The sequence below is a fragment of the Agelaius tricolor genome, unplaced genomic scaffold, assembly GCF_023055355.1.
Source record: "Agelaius tricolor isolate 1412-34295 unplaced genomic scaffold, bAgeTri1.0.p SCAF_17, whole genome shotgun sequence".
NCBI classification, from domain to species: Eukaryota; Metazoa; Chordata; class Aves; order Passeriformes; family Icteridae; genus Agelaius; species Agelaius tricolor.
Genome location: NW_027269277.1, coordinates 7,136,864 through 7,160,045, shown reverse-complemented (window position 1 = coordinate 7,160,045; position 23,182 = coordinate 7,136,864). Strand labels below are relative to the sequence as shown.

Genomic DNA, 23,182 nt, shown 5'->3' with positions numbered 1-23,182 from the left:
ATAAAGCATCTATGTTAATAGGGGTTGCAGGAGGCTGCAGCAAGAAGGGAGCCGTGTCTGCAGGGCTGATGCTCAGGGGGGTTTGATCTCTCTGGTAAAAGAAAGATGTGTGGGCAGTTTTAACAGAGAATTCCACAGGCAGCTCCACCATTCCACAGTAAGTGTCCAGGGCAATGGCACGTCTGGAGGGACTGAGTTAAGTAAGAATAAAGGCAGGTCATGCCATGGGTATCACTCCTCTGCAGGCCCCTCAGAAGCCAGGGGGATCAGCCCACACTAACACTCTCCTGCTTCTGTCGTGCACCAGCTGACAGCATCCTTCAGGTAAACCAAATCTAAATCTCAGCAAGGACCCAGAGCATGAGGCTGGTTTAACACTGAAGGAAGTTCAGGTGCAAAGCTCATTTGCAAACACAGCCCCAGTGAAAGGGCTGTGCCCCAGCCATCCCGTTTCAGAGGGGCAGCTCCTCCCTGGCCAGAACCTCTCCCACAGTTTTGATGAAGACGAAGCCTCAGATCACAAGGAGGGAAATTTCTGATGCTGTGATCTTTGGCTCAGAATGAAACTCTTTTTTTTTTCCTGCTTAAATCCAATCTATTTCGAGACCTCCCATTATGTCCTTGACCATTACAAATTATTTAAAAATCAGACAGCCTGAAATTTCAAAGCTTGAAGGCACCCCATATATCCCCTCCCTCAATGCTTTCCATGGCATGACCAGCAGCTCCCTCCTCTCTCCTACATCCCAAAGCATCCCAGGTCCAGCTTCCAACCCAGCTGTGATGGGAGCCAGGAAAAAGAAAAGAGATGAGAAAAAAAGAAGCTGTTCTGTGCAGTGAAAAAAGCTGCAAAACATTGCAAAGCTGTGCACCCTCATTTCCAGCTGTTAAGACTGTATCCTGCCCCACTAACTCTGAGAGCTCTTTGTACTGATGCCAGGGCATCTCAGAACCAAATATCTTTTTAAACACTCAGGAGCCAGTTGCAAAACAACAAATTAGTTCCTCCACTAAAACAAGGAACACGCCAAGGCACAGTCCAAGCAGACAGCTACACAGAACCAGTAATTAAACTGCATGAGGTCTTTAGGCTTGTTCTGACTTCAGCTTGGAAAAGATGCAAGACACCCCATCACACACAGACCTGTGTGCATCTCACATCTGAAGGGAGATGAAGCCAGGCTCAGTGGGTGCTCTATGATATTCCCACCCATAAAATGCAGCAGCCTTAAAAAGCTCTTTTTGAGCTGCAGAGTAGTGGGGATGAAGTTGCCATCAGCCAAGTGATCTGTCTCAGGACTGAAGTCAACAAACAGATTCCTGTGGTCTTCAGTGCAAAGTTGGGTTGGACATCAAACACTGTCACAGGATGCTCCACGTGCTGCTGTGTGTGCGTGCAGGGAGGAAGGGGCACTGTCAGCAGCTGCCTTCTACTTTTTTATTTTAAAAAACCCTCACTGCAAATTCCTTGAAATGGCACATCTCAGAGGCCAGAACACATCCAGTTAAAAGAACAAAGGGAGAACAAAAAGAAGAGTATAATATAATAATTTCCAAATAGAAGCAAAATGAAACGCTATTTTTAAATTAAACCTTTGCTGCTGTTCAGTGCCACCTCCTCTGGCTTTGCAGTGACAGGTTTGAGCACCCCTGGCCACTGCTTCCACCCAGCAGCTCTGCAGAGCCCCACACACTCAGTCTGCTTCATCCAGACCCAATTCAGTGACAAATTGACTCAAAGCCTTGCCATGCCACCAGGGCAAGCAGGAGGGCACACCAGCATGCCACTCTGCCCACACTGGAAAAGGACAACTCTGACCAAAGACGTGCTACCCTGCATCCTCACAGGCAAAATTCTTGCTAGCAATGAACGAATTATTAATTAATTGTGACATCAATGGTCTCCCTCTCCAGGCCAGGCAAGAAGTAAAACTTTCACTAGGCTGAGAATAACCTCTGAGTCTCACTCCCCTAGAGAGGCAAGTGATGGTCAAGGGCATTCATGCCAAAGTCCCTTCCAAGAATGAGATGGAGGCCCCTAATTTGCCACTGCATATTTGCATACTAAACCAGAGATTCCAGTCCTGCAGCAGAGTGCCAAAATAGATGGATCAAAATCGTTGATACTGGGTTACAAAAGTGCAGGCATTAATAACTTTTGCCCTTATTCTCTGAGCACCAACCAGCCAAACCACCAAGCTGGAGCTTTCTAGCTCAAAATCAACACCTTGAAATTCAGTGCTTTGCCATATGCTACCCCAAGTGTCAGAAAAATCTTTACTACCTGAAACCTCTTCAGACAACTAATCATAGTACTCCCAAGGTGTTTTCACAGGAATGGGAATGCTGCTGATACTGGCCTCCAAATAAGCTTTATTTTCATCCTGCAGGGGGAACAGATGCTTGCTTTAACACGCTTATCAGGCACCTTACACTGCCTATCACAAAATGGATAACAAAATACACAGTACACACACCTTGGGATAGTTCTGAGGGGGTCTGGGATCACTGAAAACCAAAACTTCTCCTGTATTTCCAGCCTTAAGTGAAAAATGGAGCTAGCTACCAGAGAGTATTAGAGAATAGCCTGAGGATTAAACTTTGCCAATAAAGAACTTGAAAATACAGAGGCTGTACATCCAGCTGACTCTCCCAGGAGAGATGCCAACAAAAAGCAACCCACATTAAAAGTACAAAGAAACCGATCTCGGCGTCTCAGAGGGAAGGACTTCGCAAACAGCGCTGTAATTTCAAAGCTTTCCCCACAAAGCTCTTGCCAGCTCTAGTACACACAGAAAAATCCATTAGCAGATGGGAAAACTCACCAGAGCTCCCTGCCAGTGCAACCTGCTGAGCAAAGCAGCTTCCAGCAAGTCACCAGGTGAGATGGCCCCAAAAGCAGCTCCTGGGCAGTATTTGGGGGAAACCAGCCTGGCATCACTGTGCTGACAAATGTACTAAATGTGTGTATGGCAATGGGTGATATTTTCATTCCTGGGTGCCAAAAGTCCCTTTATTTGCATATTCTTGATTTTCAGCCCTGTGTATCTGCTGGAACTGCTGTTTTGAACACACACTGCAGCAATGTTTCTGTGGTGCTACAATCAACCAAAGCACCTAGTTACCTTTACAACATACTCATGAACTCCCTGCCAGGATTCCCTAAAAATCTAGGGAAGCAAGGGTCCAGTTCTCCTGCCTCTGAGGCTTCCCAAGGCCATCAGAGCTGGGTTCACACCAAGCACTCCCCCTGAGCCAGGTGAGATGAGCACTTCAGCTTTGGGATAACATCAAACCCAGCCTGCACAATGGCATCACCTCCACAGCACCCCAGCAGCACACCTGTATAACCCAGTTAACCCACACCTAAACAGCCTTTTAAAGGTGTTTGCAGCAAAGTAAAGCAGCAGGGACCTGCCCACAGGACAAGCACACTGGGAATTGCATGCTGCTCCCATACAGCACTGGCACCTTTCTGCTTCCCTCCTTCTGACGAGTGCAAGTTGTTGAACAAAGCTCTGGTTAATTTTGCAATTTATTAGGATTTTCTAGAAACTCAGTCATCAGTTCTGAGTGGAAAAAAAACAAAGACACTGCTGAGCTCCCTGCTGTTCCTTTTCTAGGCAATGCTCTGCAGGTGGAGCTGCACAAACAACTGCAAGGGGAGCAGCAGGCACTGGGCAGCTGGGGTGCATCAAAAATACAGCAGGGGGAGGGAGGGGATTCTGTCCCTCCACTCCACTCTAGTGAGACCCACCTGGAGCATCTCCTGCAGCTCCAAGGCCCCCCAAGACAAGAAGGACATGGACCTGTTGGAGTGAGGGTGACAAAGCTGATTGGAGCATCTCTGCTATGGGGACAGGCTGAGAGAGGCAGGGCTGTTCAGCCTGGAGAGGAGAAAGCTGCCAGGAGACCTCCCTGCACCTTCCAGGGCCTGATGGGGCTCCAGGAGAGCTGGAGTGAGACTTACTGCAAGGGCATGGAGGGATAGGACAAGGAGGAAGGGCTTTCACTGGCAGAGGTTCAGATTGCATGTTAGGAAAAAATTCTTGGCTGTGAGGGTGGTGAGGCACAGGCACAGAGAAGCTGTGGCTGCCTCATCCCTGGTAATGTCCAAGGCCAGGGTGGACAGGGCTTGGAGCAACCTGGGATAGTGGAAGGGTGTCCCTGCCCATGGCAGGGGGGTCAGGACTGATGATCTTCAAGGTCCCTTCCAACCTAAACCATTCCACCATTCTAACCTCAGAGGAGATCAACTTTTACCTATGCAAGAACCCCCAACTGTCTCCCTTGTCATTCCATAACAGAGAAAGCATTAACTTTTGGAGGTGCTGGGTTGAATATTTTATTAAACTTATTTGTACTGCATCCCTCCCAGTTGTCTTGGTTTTGTGGTAAAGAGCACAAAGAGACTGACTAAAATCATTCTTCCCTACACTCATGATTAAAATATCTACAAGAGGTGGACACACTAGGCAGATTTTCAACCAGGGAAAAGGTAGGAGATTAGAAAATTAATATAGATATAGGCCTAGACAGCAATTTTTTCCCAGTGTGCCCTGAGAGTCAGGCTCCTTGATAAAGTATTTTAATAGCAGGTTTTAGGGGTGAAGTTTTTAAGCAGACAAATTGCAGAAATAATAAAGCCCTAACACACACCACGGCTGACAAATTAGCTACTAAAGCAAGGCTTGGGATGGGAACTGTTTACTGCCACATTACTGAATTCACTGTTCTCCACTGCTGTTTACAGACCTGCAACAACACACAGGCTCCCATTTAAATGCATGCCTGGAGACACAGCTTCCAAAAGCAGATTTACAGCAGCATGACTTCCTCCTCTTGGGGACTGCAGAGCTCCTCACAAACCCACCTGGAGACTCTGCAACACCTCTGGAGCTCAAGCTCACGAGTCCTTGGGGTCCAGGTCTGTGTGTGAATGCCCACACCCAGCCTGGGGGTGGCAAAGGGGAAAAAGGAACAACCACATGGAGAAAAGATGCTCAGTCAGGAAACACACCCAAGGATCTGAAATACCAGGAGGGAAAACCACTGCTGCAGAAATTGCATCAATGCTGGGAAAAATAAAAGAAGCCCAAAGGACAGGCAAGGGCAGTAGTGTTGTTATTCATGGTACAATCACTATGGGTATGGAAGATAAGTTTTCCATAATTCCAGAGGATTTTAATGACAATTAAATAACCTGTCATTATTCTTAATACCATGCTGGTGAACTGGACTTTGCCTACAGAAGCAGTGGTGGCCAAGGTCAGTAATAAAAAAGGTCAATATGAGAAGCCAGGGTGAGTGTAAAAACCACATTTTGAAAGAAAACCCCTGAGGCATTTCATACTCTGGTATGGCTACAGTGCCTAAAAACAATCATATTTACAGAATTACAGTAAATATAACTGTTTGCTTCCAGGTATATTCTTTGAAACTCAATATGTGCTGATAAGTTTAACAGAGAAACTTTCATCATAGCACAGCTAAATAAAAAACGTTGTATTCTATCATTTACAAAGTGATATCTTACAAAGATATTTACCCCAGATTACCCCAGGTCCTGATGCAGCTCAGCTCTTAGACCCTGTACAATCCTGTATGCTTCCATTATTGCCTTATTTCTCCACTGAACAGCTCATATCCTCACTTGTAAAAAAAAAAAAAAGTTGCTCTGGGCTCAGGTCTGACATAAAACCCTTAGCTGAGCAACATCAGTGATTTAAAAACAAACTTCAAAAACCCAGTGGCCATTCTTTTTTGGTGACAATTGCCAGGCAACTGGCTTGTTTGGCTTGGATTTTTTCCTCCTTCACTCCAGTAATGCAAAAATGTCTCTAAAGCAAAGAAACGAATCACTGAAGTATTAAATAATCAAGAGGAGTTATGGTTAAGTAAGTACCTAGCTACATATGGCACTAATGAATTCCAACAGCTTTACCAAGTACAAAAGCACTGAATGGTTTTGTAATGCCCAGTAATTTTTATTGTAAAGGAAGTCAATTTATGATCTGGTCTGGCAGAGGAAGGGCAGATTGTAGCTCTGCTGCTTTGAGTTGACTTTAGTGGTGCTCCATCTATTTGTCCTGTCACAAATTCATTGTCTGTAGCCAGATCAAGGTGTCAGTACTCAGTCATATAAGGGACAGTCATGTTTGTTCACTGCATTCATGGACATCTCCAAGAAAAGGTGCATTTTTGTTGTTGTGCCAATAAAAGAAAGACATGGGAGAACAAACACTGATCCTTTCAGACCCTACAGAATGCCCAGGTCTGTGCCCACAAAACCTGGCACACAGCCCACATGCACAATGCTTCTGCTCTGCCTTAGCACCTACACACATGGGGGCTCACTGGTGGAAAACATGCTGGATGCTTTTGCTCACTGCTGAATATGTCAATAAATCTTTTGAGAGGCTCACTCTACATATAGAATTAAGTTTTGTTTCTTACTGCCCTGGAAATGCCAACTGGGCTCAAAGCTGAGCTGGGTTTTCTCTCATTATCAACTGCAACACAAATTCTCCACCTCACCTGAACTCAAGGTAAACCTACAGTTACATCTCTGCTCCTTTGCTGTTCCAGAGAGGGTTGACTGATGGTTCTGGCTGATGGGAGATCTTCCCCTGGCTCTGTGGCAGCAGAGCTGCTGCTCCTGACTGTCAGCTGGAGCCTCCCTGCACAAGCAGTGCTTCCAGGCTGCTGTAAAACAGTGATTTTCTGCAGAAAGGCAGGTTAAAACCAATGTCCTGCACTGTGCCCTCGAGCTTAACATGCTGCCCACAAGTCCTGTCTGGGGCCATCTGCCCAACACCCAGCCACAGCCTCCTCCTGGTCCCTGCAAGCCAAGAGCAATCCAGCTCAGTGTAATTTGGTCCCTAAACCCCTTCCAAGCAGTGGAGAAAGCTTGCTCCATGTGAGCCAAACTTCCTGGGCTGGGAACCCACCCGAGTGCCACCACGATGTTCCACAGCCTGCACAAGTGGGGTGGCAGAGCAAAGCCAGCACAGAGTGCTGCTGGCTTAGTGCCACACAGCTCAAAGCCCATAAGCTGATCCATTTCCATGGTACCCCCCAAAAAAGATAAGAGTTACTTACAGTGCAAGTAGTACAGTGACCTACATAAACACAGCTCTTTTGTAAACAGGAGTCAAGAATGGCAGGAACAAGCAGATAACAGGGAAACAGTGTCAGATTTTAATCATCTTTGGTTTTAAGCAAACTATTACAACACTACTACACCTTTGCCCCATCTCTAACTCTTTCCCACCTACACAGAGCAGCTCAGTTGTGTCTCAAGAAAAATCTCTGCAGAACAAGCATCACAGTATCACAGTACATTTGTCCTTGGTGTTCAAATGGAGCAGCAGGATTTTCAGAGCAAGACAGCCTCAGCTTCTCAGGAGGCTGAGAAATTCTTGAAATGTGTTTTTAAAGAGTCAAGTAAAAATAAGAAGTAATCTCATTAAATGCAGCCCAAAACTGGAATGAGTTACTAAAAGATGGAGAATCAGCTCTTCTTTGGTAAATCAGGGGATGCTACAGCACATGCCTTTGCCTGGCATCTATTTGGAGGAACATTTTTGTGATGTTAAAGGAGGCAGGAGACACCTAGAGAGCAGGACCAGCCTTTCAGAGCTACCCAGGGCAAGCACAGCACTCAGAGAAAACTGAAGATGCTGGGACATCTCAGCTCCCAACCTCACACCCTAGGCTAAGTCCAGACCCTTCTGCTCTGACAAACCTGAAAAGAGGCAAAGCCCTTAATGCAAACCCAGGCCCTGCAAACACCAGCTTCAAACGCTACCAAAAGTTTTCTGGAATATCAGAAAGGGATGAGAAGGGGTTGGTAATTGGAGCCATTTGGGGTTTGCTGGCAGGAGGAAAGGAACAGCTTGGTTTCAACACAGTTTGTGTACAAGAGAGCCTGGGGACCTGCAGAGAGCTACTCACAGCTGTCGAGAGCTTCCCTTCGTTCTTCTGCGCGTGGACGACGGCGTCGCGCACCACGGAGAACAGGCTCAGCAGGACGTGCTCCATGTCATAGATGCCATGCATGCCTCTGGTCAGCCCCTCCAGAGCCTGGATGTACTCCTTCCAGAGGTTCTGGATCTCCAGGACACCTGCCAGGCACCCCTGCATCACCAGCCCACAGAAGCCGGCACAGGGCTTGGCCAGGAGCAGCCCCTGGCAGTGGGAGCAGTACCACATCCTCAGCAGCGCCCGCCCGCAGTCCTTGCTGAACTTGAGGTGGTCAGTGGTGTTTATCACCTCGATGCCCAGGTTCAGAGCCTGCAGAAAGACTCGTGTGGCCTGCAGGGACTTGGACACCTGCGTCATCATCGTTTTGGGGTGGTTCCCAAAGACTTTGAGGTCTCTCCTGGCCGCCCGCAGGCACTCGGTCATTTCCTCAGAGGGATCAGGGAAGCCGGGGTTAATCAAGTGAGAGTAAACCAAAGGGAACAAACTGTCAAAAAATTCATTTATCATGTCATTGACACTGATGTCAGAGCCCAGTATGTACAGCGAGATGTCAGTAAAAAGTTCTCCAACAAATTTAAGAGCCCTGGGCCCCATGCTCTGGTAGTAGGTCCTGAACATGCTGTTGGTGAAGTTTCTTGCGTGCCGCACGACAATTTCGAAGGCTTCTGCAAAACAGAACAATAACAACAACAACAAAATGTTACTAAGAGATGGTGAGCCCAGAAACAGGGAGGATAATGTTCCACCACATCACTGCTGCCAGGGCTGGCCCCATCCTGCCTGCCTTGGGTCAAACACCTGCTGGCAGCCGTGCCTGCTGCAAAACACCAGCATCAGCAACTTCCAGGGGAAATGCATAAATTCTTTAAGCAGAAGCTACATTTCAAAATGGCAAAAAAAAACCCCTATGATCTAGTTAACATTTCAGCTTTTAAAGAAAATATTGATTCAAGAAAAGGGCTAGACTGCAATTTCTTTCTCTCCCCCCTTTCATATTGATTTGAAATTAACAGGAATTCTATCTCCAGACTTAATTTAAGGCAGAGATAAATGTTTGACAAACTGTACAGTGCTTAAAATTAGGAAACAGTAAATGCTGACATTCCATTATGAAAAGGAAAATATTTATAGGAGTTTAATCACAGACAATATCCTGACTCTCCCCCCAGCAGGTACCCTGCACCAAGTGTCCTCAAAGCCACTGGAAAAGCCCCCACAGTGCTGCAGTTTTCCCAAATGCACCAGGCTCACTTCAGCTGCAGATCCAATGTTTCATCTGCCCTGGATGGGAGCTGCTCCATTGTCCAAAGGATGCTGAGAGCCAGTGGTGCCATGTCCACCTGTGGCTGCCCAGCCAGGAACACTGTCATACACATCAGGCTGTCCCATAAAACTCAAGGTTTAGACAGAGACTGTCATTTTGCTAGGAAAAACCACAACACATTTTCCCATCTCTACCTTCAAAAAAACTTTAGGACTTTCAGCCCACATCTCCTCCACAAGGTGAGCAGGGAAGCCCCCACAGTCACTGCACAGTTATTCCTTTAATTATAGCCCTCCTCATCAGGAGGCTTCCCAAATATCCATGCTCCATTATAGAAGGACAACATACCTAAGACACACACAACAGTTTGCATCTTAAAGCATCAGAAGGAGAGGCCATCAGTGCAAAGAAAAGTCTTTTCCTTTGGCCAGCTTTGCTCTACCAGCCTGTGTCCCACCCTCCAGGGTACTATTCATAAAATGCTAAAATTAATGAACAGCCTTTCAGTTCACAGGTCACTGACACCCCACCATGTAACTGCTCTCAACTCTGTCATTCTGGAAACACACATCCTGGCTCAATTTGCATGAAAATTATTCACGTTCAATAATTAAAGGGAATGTTTAATTTTTAAAGCCGTAAGAGTTATCTCCCCCATTTGTTAAGGCCGGAACGCAGCTGAGCATGGCCTGACACATCTCCACAGGGGCTCAGTATCAGCACTCTCACAAGCAATGCTGGGCCTTGCTGCTTGTCCTGCATAACCTCTGGCTTACTCAAGAGCTTTCAAGACCATCACGTCTCCAGGACTTCCAGCTCTTTCTTCCTGGGTGCAGCCTATTCAGGGATGCCTGGAAGGACAAGGTGCTGCACCCACCCCAGCATGCAGAAAGCTGTGGTGTAAGCAGTGATCAGAGTGGAAATTACTGATACACTTCTGCAAACAGTGTCTCCACCCCATGTGGTGCCTGCACAGCTCCCAGGCATGGTGCTGAAGCATTTTGTCCACAGCTCCAGACACTCACACCAGGACTGTCCCAGCAAGCCAAGATCTGTGTTCCCAGGGGACAGCAATCCTTCCTTCCTCACAGCACAGGCACAGGCTTGGGATGCAGTGGTGCAGGGACACAGAGCCCCTCTCTCCCTGCCATGACAGCAGCATCCTGCTGCTCACCCCCAGACAGAGGATGGCAAAGCTCTCCAGGCAACACAGCAGCAAGTGTGACACAGACTGGGCTCTGCAAGCAGAGCACTTGCACTATTGCACTATATGAAATGCCGGTTCTACTATTAAAAGTTTTAAAACAACAAAAAAAGTCTTTTTAAAGGGGACATATGGATTACAAAACTTTTTCCCCCCCTCTTTATTCTCAAGGACACCAAAATAGCTTTTGCCTCAAAAAGCACAAAGAACATTTTGGACCAGTGGGGTTTTTTTGACAGCAGTGGAGACGGTGCCAGGATTTTCATGCTGTGCCTCACCATTCGCCTTTACCCTCTTCTCTGTTAGTTCCCTTTAGAAAAAGTCACCACTTTTCCATTTTCTCGCTCCTCTGTGCTTTGCCAGTTATCATCAGAGCCAAAAGACTCTTCGCTGATTAGAAAAATATTCCAAGCTCCTATGCAAACCTCCTAGGGCGAGAAGGGCTTCAGAAAGGAATGGAGAACAGTGGTGCATCAGAAGAGCATGCACACACAGTCCCACTGCTTTAAAGGTCATGACATGCACATAATTTTTATCGTAATAACTGGCTGAGACTGTCTGTTTTATGCGCCTGGGAGCTTTTGCATATATCCATTAGAAAGCACAACAGGGACTATAAAGGCATATGGAGACTCCTGCTGCCCTATTAATAGATGCAAGAAATAATAAAACTTTGTAAAAAAGAAGTCTTACACATCCAAAATCTCTCCCACCCAACTCCCACAGCAGTTGCTTATTCTGAAATATTCCTCGGAAAGCGCTGGCTGCAGAAATTCTAAATCCCCAGCTGCCAGCAGCTGCAGTGACCCTCAGCCAGGCTCTGAGCACTTCAAAGGGGGGGAAACTTTGAGGGTCAGTCCCCTGTGCTCCCACGAGGGAACCTCACAGGGACACAGGGGGACAGAGCATTATAGACGTGACACAGGCGTCTGATCCCCCATAAAAACCCACAGCCTGGATTTGCTGCTGGTAAAATCTGCCCCACTCATAACATGGCATTATTGAATTATCTTCCAGCAATGAGTTTCAATCTTTTCTCTCTTCAATTTTTTTTTCCCAAGGATATTTTCAAAAGCTGCCATTTAAGGCAGCTGTTTTGCAGGTCTGGCTGAAGCAGTGTGAATACAATGCAAAGCATCAGATTTGCCCCCAACTTCAGCAGGCAAAAGCACTGCACAGCTGAGCAGGGCTCACATTTTACAATCTCCATCCCTGTGTAGAGTACACACACAGATGCACACACAGCAGAGTATAAGACATGTTCCTTTAAACACATTAGCAACAAAAGAAAGGCTCAGGATAATTTCCATCCTTTAGTGGATGCAGGGAGAAACACAGGGACAAAGGATGAGGAAAAGGCAGATGTACTTAACACCTTCTTGGCCTCAGTCTTTAGTAAATCCAGTTCTCCAACTACCCAGCACCCTGAGCTGGAAAACAGGGATGGGGAGTACAACAAAGTCCCCATGATCTGTGAGAAAATGGTCAGGCCTCTGCTACACCACTCAGATACACACCAACAGGGCTGGATGGGATCCACCCAAGGGTATTGAGGGAGCAGGCAGAAGAACTCACAAGGTCACTGTCCATCATTTATCAGCAGTCCTGGTTACCCAGAGAGGTCCCAAGTGACTGGGGCTGGCAAATGTGACAGGACCTGGGGGGGTGGGATCACCTTGAGTGCCATCACATGGCATGTACAAGACAGCCAGGGCATCAGGCCCAGTCCACACAGGGTCATGGTCCTGCTTGACCAATCTCATCTCCTCCTATGATAAGGTGAGCAGCTTGGTGGATCAAAGAAAGGCTGGGGATGTTGTCTACCTGAACTTTAGCAAAGACTTTGGCACAGTCTCCCACAGTATTTCTCTTGGAGAAACTGTCTGCTTGTGGCTTAGACACCTGTCCAGGAAAGAGAAACCAAGGCAGCACTTGCAGGATGGGAGCCAGAGCATCATCACCAGCCCAGCTCTGGTGCCCTGGTGCTGCACATCTTGACTGCCTCGGTCAAGGGCAGTTTATCAGGACTCCCAAAGGATGACTGAAACAGCAGAACCTACTCTAGACCACAGATATCAGACACTAGTTGAAAAGCACAGGCTATTACTTATTTTTCAGGCTGGACTCTTGCTGAAGTACCTGGAGAGGAATTGCTGCCTGATTCCAGCAGCCAGAAGGGAAGGACTAAGCTCCTTTCAAAGTGCAAAAATTCCCCAGAACACAGCCCAGGGAGAGCTGCGTGGCCGCTGCAAACCGGCAATTAGAGAAAATAAATTGTAAAAGAGCATAACAGTGCCCTGAGTGGGGATTACTGGCAGGAGAAGGAAATCACTGTGTTCTCAGCCCAGATAATAAGAGTCTGCTGCTTAGTAAAAATGCCAGCTTTCCTGAGAAAGCACGTTGGCTCTTAAGCTGCAGCAAACTTCAAAGGGGTCGGCGGCGGGGTCGGAGGAGCTCTGGATTAACCTGCTGGCTGCCCCAGGCTGCAGGAGCTCCAGCCCAGCCTGCCACTTGATGGGTTTATTTAAGAGATTATGTGATGCAGTTGTCTGAGCCACAAGGAGCCGGTACAGGTGACCCCAGCAAGCCATTCCCATCCAGCATCCCACTGGAGAGGGGAGAGCCAAAACCTGAGGGCAGCTACAGCAATGCACCTCCAACTCCAAGCTCAGCAAGTGCTGCTTCACAGGCAGCTGAAGGTGTTTAGAAAGGTGAAACAAGGTCTGTCCTCCTTCTGGCTCCCATGCCAGCTCACCAAAGAGCAGCAGAGCCACCTCCACATGGCACTGTGACCTCTGGGAGGAGGGACAGCAGGGTCCACTGTGGCAGCTGGGCGCCAGGACATGCCACAGGCTTCATGCTGCTCCTCCAGTAATGTGCTGCTCTGGTTTTGCTGTAAAGACAAGCTTCCAACAGGGACAGCTGTCCTCCTCTGGGTGTCACACAGCACTGCAATCAAGTCCTCTTTGGCAAAGGCTCAGCAGAGGTGAAGGGGCTGCACAGCAAAAACTGCTGCACCGTCCATGGGCAGCTGGGAAGGGAGCAAAGGTGGAGGTGCAGGACTCTGTGACCCATGCACCCCATAGCACATGAGTACCAAGGCATTAGAACTGCACCTACAACACTGATTCTCCTGTTCCTTGACATCTGGACACATGAATCCTGCAATCATGAACTCTCTCTGAGCAGGGAGGCCCCCACCATGGCTACTCCCACTGAGTCTGGGGAGCTGAGCTCACAACTCCCATTTGCACTTCTGCAAAGGACTGTTTGCTTAGAAACTTGTCTCCCCACACATATCTTGACCACCAAGATATCTCTTCACAGTAGAGGAACTACAACCTTTGTTATTCCACTACCAAGAGCCAGTAAAAGCAAGGCTTAGGGTTTTTTGAGGGAAGAAAACCAGGCAGGTAATTCTAGACAAGGTCACGGTGTCACCATATGCCCTCGGAAAACTCCAGAGCCATCTCCTCCAGGAGTTTGTGGCAGAGTGGTGAACCCTCTGCACTACTCCAAACTGTAAAATGAACAGAAAACTGATTTCCATGCAGCAGAAACTTCCCTTGAGGTCAACAAGGATCACTGGCAGTCAGCTGAATTTCCCTCCACAGATGAGGATACATTTTGTGATTTCCTGCACATTCCCCAGGATGCTGTTGCTTGGGGCACTACAGGCTGCAAATGTGGCACACAGTGAATCCCTGTCCTGCACATGGGACCATTTTCAAATCTTACCAGCTCCACAAAATGCCCTTTACATGCCTTTTAGGTACAAATGTGCTCCTCCTCCCACAATGAACCTCATCCATGATGCAACTACAGCAAGTGACCCAGCTCCTGGAGCTCAGAGCATTTGCTGAAGTCCCTCTTTTAGGCTTCAAGGCTCTCCTCATGACCCTGGGTTTGCTCCCCAGGCCTGTCCCTGCAGGGTCCCTGCTCACAGGGCCTGACACCAAACTCTGCACAAGGCACAGCAATGACTGCAGGGGTCAGAGAGCCTCTGGTCTGGGCAGGCTTCTCCTGCCTTGGCTCCACCTGATCTCTGGCACTTCCCTGCTGAGGGCAAAACTTCTCCCTTTGCTTCTCAGGACACTTCCAGCTTGGCACTGGAATCTCTCAGCCCAAGGAATCATTTTCACCCTGAGACAAAAGCATTGGTGTCCAAGCAGGACATTGGAAAATTAATCAGTTCATTAATCTGTTCCCAATGCAATCACTGCATTTCCTGCAGGCCCAAGGTTCCCAAACCTCTAAACACCCCTTACCTCTAAAAGCCAAAGCTGCTCAGCCCCTAAAACCACTACCAGCCTTCACGGACTGGAATTCAAATGTTCATTTAGGAAATGCTAAAAGTTTGGGTGATTGTAAGCTCAACCAAGTATTTTCTGACTTGGCTCTTGCTGTGACACTGCTCAGAAGTGGCAAAAGAAGCCGGAGGAATCCTCATGTGAGTGAGCTCTAAAAAAAAGGAAATGCTTCTTTAATATCTCCAATGAATCAGACAACTTCAGCCCCATCACAACAGCCTGTGTTCCCAAAACACAGCAGAGCTCACCAAGAGAGGAACAACTGTTTGCAATAATGGCCTGGCAGCCACAGGCACTACTGGTGAGATGAACCCCAAGTCATTTTTCAAACAGCAGGTAATATTTATTTACCAACTTGGAAAAGGTTTGCAATATATTGAGCAGAAAGGAAACAAAATCTAAGAGAATTTCCCCTGGCAGCAATAAGAGCAGCCTCCAGATTTGTTCTGTTATGATTTACACCACACTGCAAGTTTTTAACAACATTATCTGGAGACAAAAGCTCTTCTAAGCAGTATAATTACTTTTGTCTATGGCATTACAGAACCCATCAGATGGTGCCACTGCTGCTCTTACAGAGATTGTTTCACTGAGCACATTTGGGTATAAAGCTTAGGAAATGCTTTTTTTCCAACTACGACACAGCTTTTTTGATTACTTTTACAATATTGTCACCATAAAAATTATGGTCTTGAGCTCCCAAGCTTATGAGATTAGCTTCAAAGCATTAGTAACAAAAAGTAGAACAATCCCGTTATTCTGTCTTAATTTTAAGCCATCAAGGTTTGCACTTTCTACCTTTGCTCCATCACCACCAGCCCAAGAGGGCAAAGGTCCCATCTTTAAATGAGACAGGGCTTTTTCCAGCTCCATGCCCACTGCCTTCACTACCACAGGAGCCAAAGCTTCCAAGCCAGTGTTGCTCACCAGCCAATGCTAAATCCTTATGCTTTTATCAGAAAAGCATCTTCTCCTAATTATGTCTTTCTATCAAACCACTAGGCTCCAAAGCCATTTATGTTTAATTGTTCAGCTTACATAGTGCCCTGGCAGTTTGAAATAGACTCTCTGAAGTTACTAATAAAAATACTGCACAATCCATCTCATTATACCCTCTCAAACTGCCCTGAAAACGCTCCTGTTCCAGTCCAGGTAACAGTCCAACTGTTACACAATTAGTCACACTGTGCTTCTCCCACTTAATATTTATATCCTGCACACAAAAACTTTGTTAATGCAAACTGCAGAGCTCACCAACACAAGCTGCTACCAGCCCAGAAGCAAGGAAACAAGAAATGCTGGTGCCCACAGCTCCCCATGTCCAGCCAGCCCTCACCTGGACCAGACCCTGCTCTGTACCCCACACTGCCATCCACAAGGCAAGACAGCAAAAGGCAGGGTCAGGGTGCTGGAATGGACAACAGACAAATAATATTTTATTGAGGGGGCACCAGGATGCTTTGAGAGATCCCTTGGGAGTACCCAAGTCGACACAGGGAACCCACATTCTGAGTGAAAGCTAAAAAAACACCCCAAAAAAATCTCACAGCAAACACCTCACAAGAATGACTCTGCAGTAAAATCTTTTCTGGGGCATCATGTTTGCTGGAGTTTTTCATTAAATATTGGTTGCACATCCATTGTGTAATTTGTTTTCCCCAGCATCAAGAAAGATAACGCTTCATGCCATGACAGATGTGCGAACGCTTAACAGATTCCTGAAAATTTAATACAGACAAAGTTAAAAATGCAAACAGTCAAAGCTGGTGCAAGCGGTGGGTGAACATGATTCTTTATCAAAATCAAAGGGCAAGAGGAATAAGCAGGAGAAGCAAGCTCAAATCAAGCCCTGGGAGCACAAGCTGGAAAATTTGAGGGGGAGGATGCAAGAGGCTTCTGCAGCTGAAAGGTCTCTGTGGTGGAGGTAAAGGTTGTGCTGTAACTGCCAGATGAGAGAAAGATAAACTTCTCTCCATGCCACCCATGCCTCCATCCTGATGCTGAAACCCACATAAGGCTCAGGGTTCAAGTTCACCTTCCCTGGTTGTTTAATCCCAAATACTTCATTTCTTTGCTCCTAGTCTCTCTTACCTCTCCAGTTTGCTGCAGAGACAAACAGACTCCATATCTACAACACTGATTTCAAGGCAGGTGCTCAGCCAGGGAGCACAGCCTAGTGCAGCAGGAATAGCTACAAAAACCTTGGGGAAAAGACCTCTCTGCCCTGGGTAACTGAGCAGATATCACAGACCCAAGCATTTTACCACTGCAAAAGCACATCTAGGATTGTTTTGGTTTTGTTTTTAAACACAAAGCACATTCCCTCCCCCCAAAACCAAAATAAAAACACACAAAACCAAACAAAAAACAAAAATACCCCAACAAAACAAACCAAACAAAACAACAACAACCACAAAAAGACCAATAACACCCCATCACTTGGTCACCCATACAGCCTTATTTTACTAATTGGAGGCTGCAACATCCACCTAATGGGGTTATCAGGATATCAAAAAAGCAGCATACCTCTTCAAAGATGAATGACAAACCACACATATCAAGCAGAGGGCATATGATTTCATGCACTCCCACCCAAATTTATAATCCAAGCATTTCTAAAGACCAGGACACTAGTTTGCATAATTCTTCTATTTATTTTAAACTAAAAGTTATAAGCAACTTCTGAAAAAAAATTGCAAACCTAGCAAATTCCTTTATTCATCAGAATACATGAAGATAAAGGAAGCCACCAGCTCAAACTGAGCTTGTACTCAAAAAGTAAAAAAAATTCTTTGGAAGTGCATTGGTCTCAGTAACTTTAGAGCAAGGCAGATCTGAGACTGGCTTTCCAGGCTCCCTTTCATTCCAGAGGGCTTTTATCAGCCTGTTAAGTCTCCAACAATGGAGAGCAGACTATTTATTTAAGCAGCAAATTCCTTCCTTAATAATCTCTCCTGGCCAAATTCTCTTTAAAGTTATCTCAACAGTCTGATGAAAAGCAAATGGCAGAAGATCAGTTCTTGATCCCTACAGTCACACATAGGACTTGCACTTCTATCAGGGCACCTGTTGACCATTCTTTAGTCACTCCAGCCCCTTTATTTCTGTTATCAGTTTCCTACCTGTGCTGGCAGATCTTGGGAAACCCATTTACTCAGTAACATACAGCAACCAACATCGGTTTATGTCTTCCCCCTAAGGAGTTTTCAAGACACAGAACAATGTTCAAGTTCTGAAAAGCAATTCAGTGATTTTCAAGCTGGTTTTGTCTCAAGACACCTCAGAGAAAGACAGAGGTTTCCAACATGGTCCTAAGACCGTGGATCACCTCAGGAGCACAGGCACAACCATCCACTCCAATGCTCCCTGGCAGCACCTGACCACTGAGGAAATGCAGAATATTTTAGCAGCATCTTGCTCCAGAGGGAGCAGGGTACCCACCCCTCTCTCCTGTCTGAAACACCACAGGGGCTGACACGGGACACCCCAGCCACAGCAGCACCCCTGTAACAGGACCCAGGGCATGCCAGGCACACAAACCCCAGGCACTATTTCCATCCTTTAAAAAACCAAAAAAAAAAAGGAAGACCTAATGATTGCCCCAGTTTCCAGCTTTAGCACTTTCCAAACACCAGACTCACTTCTTCTCTTCCTTCCTCTGTTGTACCTTGAGTGGAGCCCCCCAAATCACTGGTGGTTTTGCTGGGGGGAGGTTGTTTGGATGAAAACTGTTTTGTGTGTTTGATGGATTTTCGGGGTTGGGTTTTTTGTGGGTTGTCTTTGTTTGTTTGAGCAGGGCTTGTTTGCTTGGTTTTCTCAGGGGGTTGTCAGTTTGGGGTGGTTTTTTTGTGGGTTCTCTTTGTTTGATTGGTTTTGATTTTGTTTCCTAAGTTGGTGCATGGGCAGGTCCCAGCCCAGGGAGGAAGCAGAAGGAGGGGACATCATGTCCTGGTGGCACCAGCTGAGCCCATGGCTGGTCCATACCCAGCATCCCACGTGGCTCCTGCATCCTGCTAGTCCTGGCTCAAAGCCCTGGTTTGATTAACACTCATTTTACAAGGAAGATGTTTTATCATCTCCTTATTCCCCCCTGTGAGAGCAAGGCAACCATTGTAACAGAAGCACGAGATGATAATTTGGCTCTCAAGAGCAAGACTCACAACCACAGCTGCCAGGAATCGATCGGAGGCTCCACTGCCTGCTCCAGAGAGGCTTTCCTTCAAGAACATGAATAATCCCCTGCAAAGTAATGGCACTATTCATCTCTGGAAAGTTCCTCACAGGCTTAAATCCCTTGCCCCACGGGGGCCACGTGTTCAGCTGCATTCCCAGTAAATTAAAATTCAGCTTGCTCTTTTTCTGCAGAGGAACATGGAGAGTATCGATCGATAAATTTACCAAAAGTTTTATGGCAGCTGCTTTTCTCAGTAATAGAGCAACCAGTGCTCAGACATGGTTTAACACATAATCTCCAGATCAATACAACTTTTGATTTATAAATAATTATAACAAAAGGAGCAAGGACAAATATGCCTGGGAAAAGAACAAACAGCTTCTCCAAAGGATACTTTCATCACAGTCCTCTCAAAATAAAGATCAGGTGTTTCAAAGGCTGCACGTGGAAACCAACATAGAATATATTGCCTCCAAAGCTGAAGGTTCATCTTCATCATTACACTGTTCTGACTTGTCTGTTCTGCAACTCTTGGCACATGATGGTGGAATTTGTTAAGTATTAGCTGCTCATTATTCCAAAATCCCCTTTTTCCCAAGGAGAAGTTACCACGCAGAGAGACCTTCTGTGTGAACACTTCCACACAAGGTCTATGTCCATACCCCAAATGTTATGTCTATTATGGAGTCTTTCCTGGGTATGATAAACACAGGTCAGAAAAGACTGTAAATCCTGACAATTTTTTCAATTACCGTGTGTGTTAAAATGATGCCACCACAAATAGGTTGCAAGAGATATGCTGGAAGATCTATGAACTCACTGTAAATCTATTTAAGTTGGGAATTCATGCCTTGCAGAATTTTACCATTAGTCCTGAAAATTAGTTTATTGCTGGACAGGGAGGGCAGAGCCCATGAGGGTCATTTCAAAGACATACTGCAGCATGGCCTGTCCAAAATGGCCCCTCTGCAGGTGTTTAATGTCTTAGTGAGCCTTTGAGTAACTGCTTGCACACTTCCCTCTACAGATATCCTCCACTGAATAAGAAAATGCTTATTCCTTTTTCTAAACCTTCACATTGCTTCCCCTCCCATCCATAACCTTCTCTTCCAGTGGAAGCACTGACCTATTTGAGAGGTTATAACAATTTAGGTATAATTACTGAGTAGCTTTGGGAATCAACACCTGGGTTTTTTTTAATATTCATGGAGAAAAACCAAGGGGGAAAAGAGCTCAGGTTCAAATACAGAGAATTCTGATCCAAAGACAACCACCTACCCCCTACCCCAAGCCTACCACTGCTCCTGCCAGAAGAACATTTCCCTTTGAAAAACCATTTTTTCTTTCACTTCTTGTTAAGAACCAAAAATTTCATTTCCTGTGATGTTTGCACTTAACTGACCGGCTCAAGCACATAAGAGATGGATCCCTTTTGATAACAAAATAGTGGGAGTTTTAACAGCCTCTAGAAACGAAAAAGCAGAGCAAACCCATTTTCCACTCTCTGAATTGAGCATTTGCTGCTTGTGGGAAGTGGTGGAGCCATCATCCCTGAAGTGTTCAAAAGATGCATGGACATTTCACCTGGGGACGTGGTTTAGTGATGGACACAGAGGTGTTGGGTTCATAGCTGAGCTCAATGATCCTCAAGTCTTTTCAGACCTTAATGATTCTGTGATCTGAGTGCAAACCTCCCTTGCCCAAGACAAGCTGAGCTCCAGCACCATGCAGCACCATGGAATGGAAAAGATCCTTGGGAAGAGAGAAGGGAGTCCTGTATGCTTGTGTCTGGCATCAGGAAAAAAAATGTAGTTCTCAACATGGGCAAAGAGAGGTGAACATCCTCTTTGCAGACAGTATCCTGCATTTATATCAAAATCCATTTTCCTATTTGAAATAAACAGCACTCTATAAACATTCTTGCTCTTCTCCAAGGTTTTCAGCTTTTCACCAAAGACCCTGGAAGGTCCCCTAGAACAGCCTTATCCTGAGCCAGGACAACAAGAGCAAAGCACAAGGGCAGTTTGGCCACAGCTGATGGGCAGTCAGGAATACCCTGACCTTCCATCCAGGAATACCCTGAGCCCTCAACAGAGGGACCTTTGGAGGCTGGGAAGGAGCTGGAGGCAGCAGAAGGGAACAATTCTCTACAGCATCCCTGCATCCCAAAAAGCATTCCTGGTAAAACCTTAAGCACAGTCACGTTGCAACACCGTGGATACCCTCCCCATGTGCTTTTCCACCACAAACACTTCACAGATTCCCTGGAACTCCAAGGCAGCTGAGAGCAGGTGAACAGAGCTGAGACAGGCTCTCAGCAGGCTCATGGAGGCTCAGTCCATGGCTCAGTGAGAAGCTGCCAGCGATCAGATGGGACAGACTCACTCCACTGCTGACATTTCTCTTGAAATTCAGTCCATTCACTGTGATAGATTTTGGAAAAGCTCTTCCTGACGTGCAGGAGCAGCAGCTCAGAGCAGACACAGACCAGCCTTTCTAAAGGCTCCAGAGTGGGGCAGGAAACACTCCTTTGATTTCCCTGCTACTGCTGAGCCCGGGGCTGAACTGCAAACCTCCCTCCTCCTCCTCCTCCTGTTACCAATTTGACAGCGTTTTACGTGCTCAAGAAACCCAGAGTGTAATGAAACCACAGTGGCAAAGCTCAAACTGGCAATGGAAAAAGCAGCTCCTGCCCAGGGTGGCTGTGCAGGGAGTGTGTTAAAAACCTTTAAAATGTGCAAACATGCAGCTCTCTGCTGAACTGCCCCAGACACCAACCCCCCTCTGCCCAGACAAAGAGTCCATGGACGCCAGGGCTGCAGAATCTCCCCATAAACACTTTCATTTTAAGCCTGTTTAACTGGGAAAAGGTCAACACCAGTAACAGCACAACATGTGTTATCAGTTAAACAAAGTTAGCAGCTATCAGTTAAACAAAGACCACTTAGACAAGCCTAAGCAAAGATCCTCTGTATTCCAGGCACCCAGATGAATCTCTAATACCCTACTAAGCCTCTGTATTTTATGTGCAGTCTCCATAAAGTCTGCAATGGGCGTTTTTAATTGCACATGAATGAATCAACCACTTAAAAAAAAAAGGGTAACAATATAAAATGCTGCAAGTGTCATCTACGTCTCTGCTGAGCTCCTGATTTGCCATCATCAAGCACTACCTAAATTATCATCCAATTTGTGTATACAGTCAATAGTGTATTTTTCCTCCCCAAAATGACCAAATAGAGACAGCTATTAAACCGACCTTTAATGAGAACAACTGCCTTTTGCAAGGTGAATATTTTCATACCTTATCATTTAAGGGATATAAATACCACGTGGGTTTCAACTGGCACACTCCCCACTTCAATAAGTGACATTTGTAGCAAAGTTTCACTTTTGACAAAGGCTGAATCTATTCCCAACCACTGGAATTGCTCTCAGAGCTTGCACAATCTGTTGTTTTCTGCCAGCCCCAGCTTTGGACAGAGCAGATTAAATAAAGACCTCAGTTTACAATTAAAAACCAAAACAATCTAGCCCTTGCTGCTGTGGGAAAAGCTTGAAACTGTGACCTGTAGTGCTGGCAGACAAGGAAAGTAAATTAAGGAAAACCTCACAGTGTATCATTTTTCAAACTTACCAATTTTAATGCCGATCACATTGTTCTTAGGGCTTTAATCATGATTTGGTAATGCCTCGAGGTTATGGGAACTGAAAACCACATGCTTCCACTCAAGTGAGACAGCAAAACATTTTGCAAATTCATCTTTCCTATGAAGATGCTCATGTTCCATCCTAATCTTTACTTCCCTGCTAAAACAAAAATATACCCAAATCTCCCAAAGACTGACTGGCTTAAGGTACAGTGCCATAAAACCCCTGAGCATTTTTACTCCTTTTCTTTCCAGAGCATCAGTCTAACCCTACCCTGACTTGGAGTCCCAGCCTTTATATATTAACAAAGCCAACCAGTTTTAAAACATGGGCATCTTACCCTTCCCCATTTCCCAGGCTGACATGCCATTTATCCCCAGACCTAATGAGCAGAATATAAGCACAAGATGCCATTCCAAACAGCCACAAACCACAAATGATTCCTCCCAGATGCAGCCCTGGAAATTGAGGCGTGTTTTCCCCGCAGGCTGAGTGGCACCAGAGCCAGGCCCCTGCAGGGGCTGGGGCTCCCACCCTCCCCAGCACTGGGGTGTGATGGCACCCCCAGAGCCAGCCACATTCCAGGGTTTGCC

The 23,182-nt window shown here is 46.3% G+C and overlaps 1 protein-coding gene across 2 annotated transcripts in view; it reads right to left on the bottom strand.

The window, feature by feature from the left end:
* GPC3 (glypican 3) overlaps positions 1-23,182 on the bottom strand; it is a 142,149-nt gene that overhangs the window by 67,808 nt on the left and 51,159 nt on the right. For both annotated transcript variants that reach the window (XM_071442299.1, XM_071442300.1), the window contains exon 3: positions 7,957-8,651. In XM_071442299.1, coding sequence (XP_071298400.1) covers positions 7,957-8,651 — 695 coding nt within the window. The remainder of the gene's footprint in view (positions 1-7,956; positions 8,652-23,182) is intronic.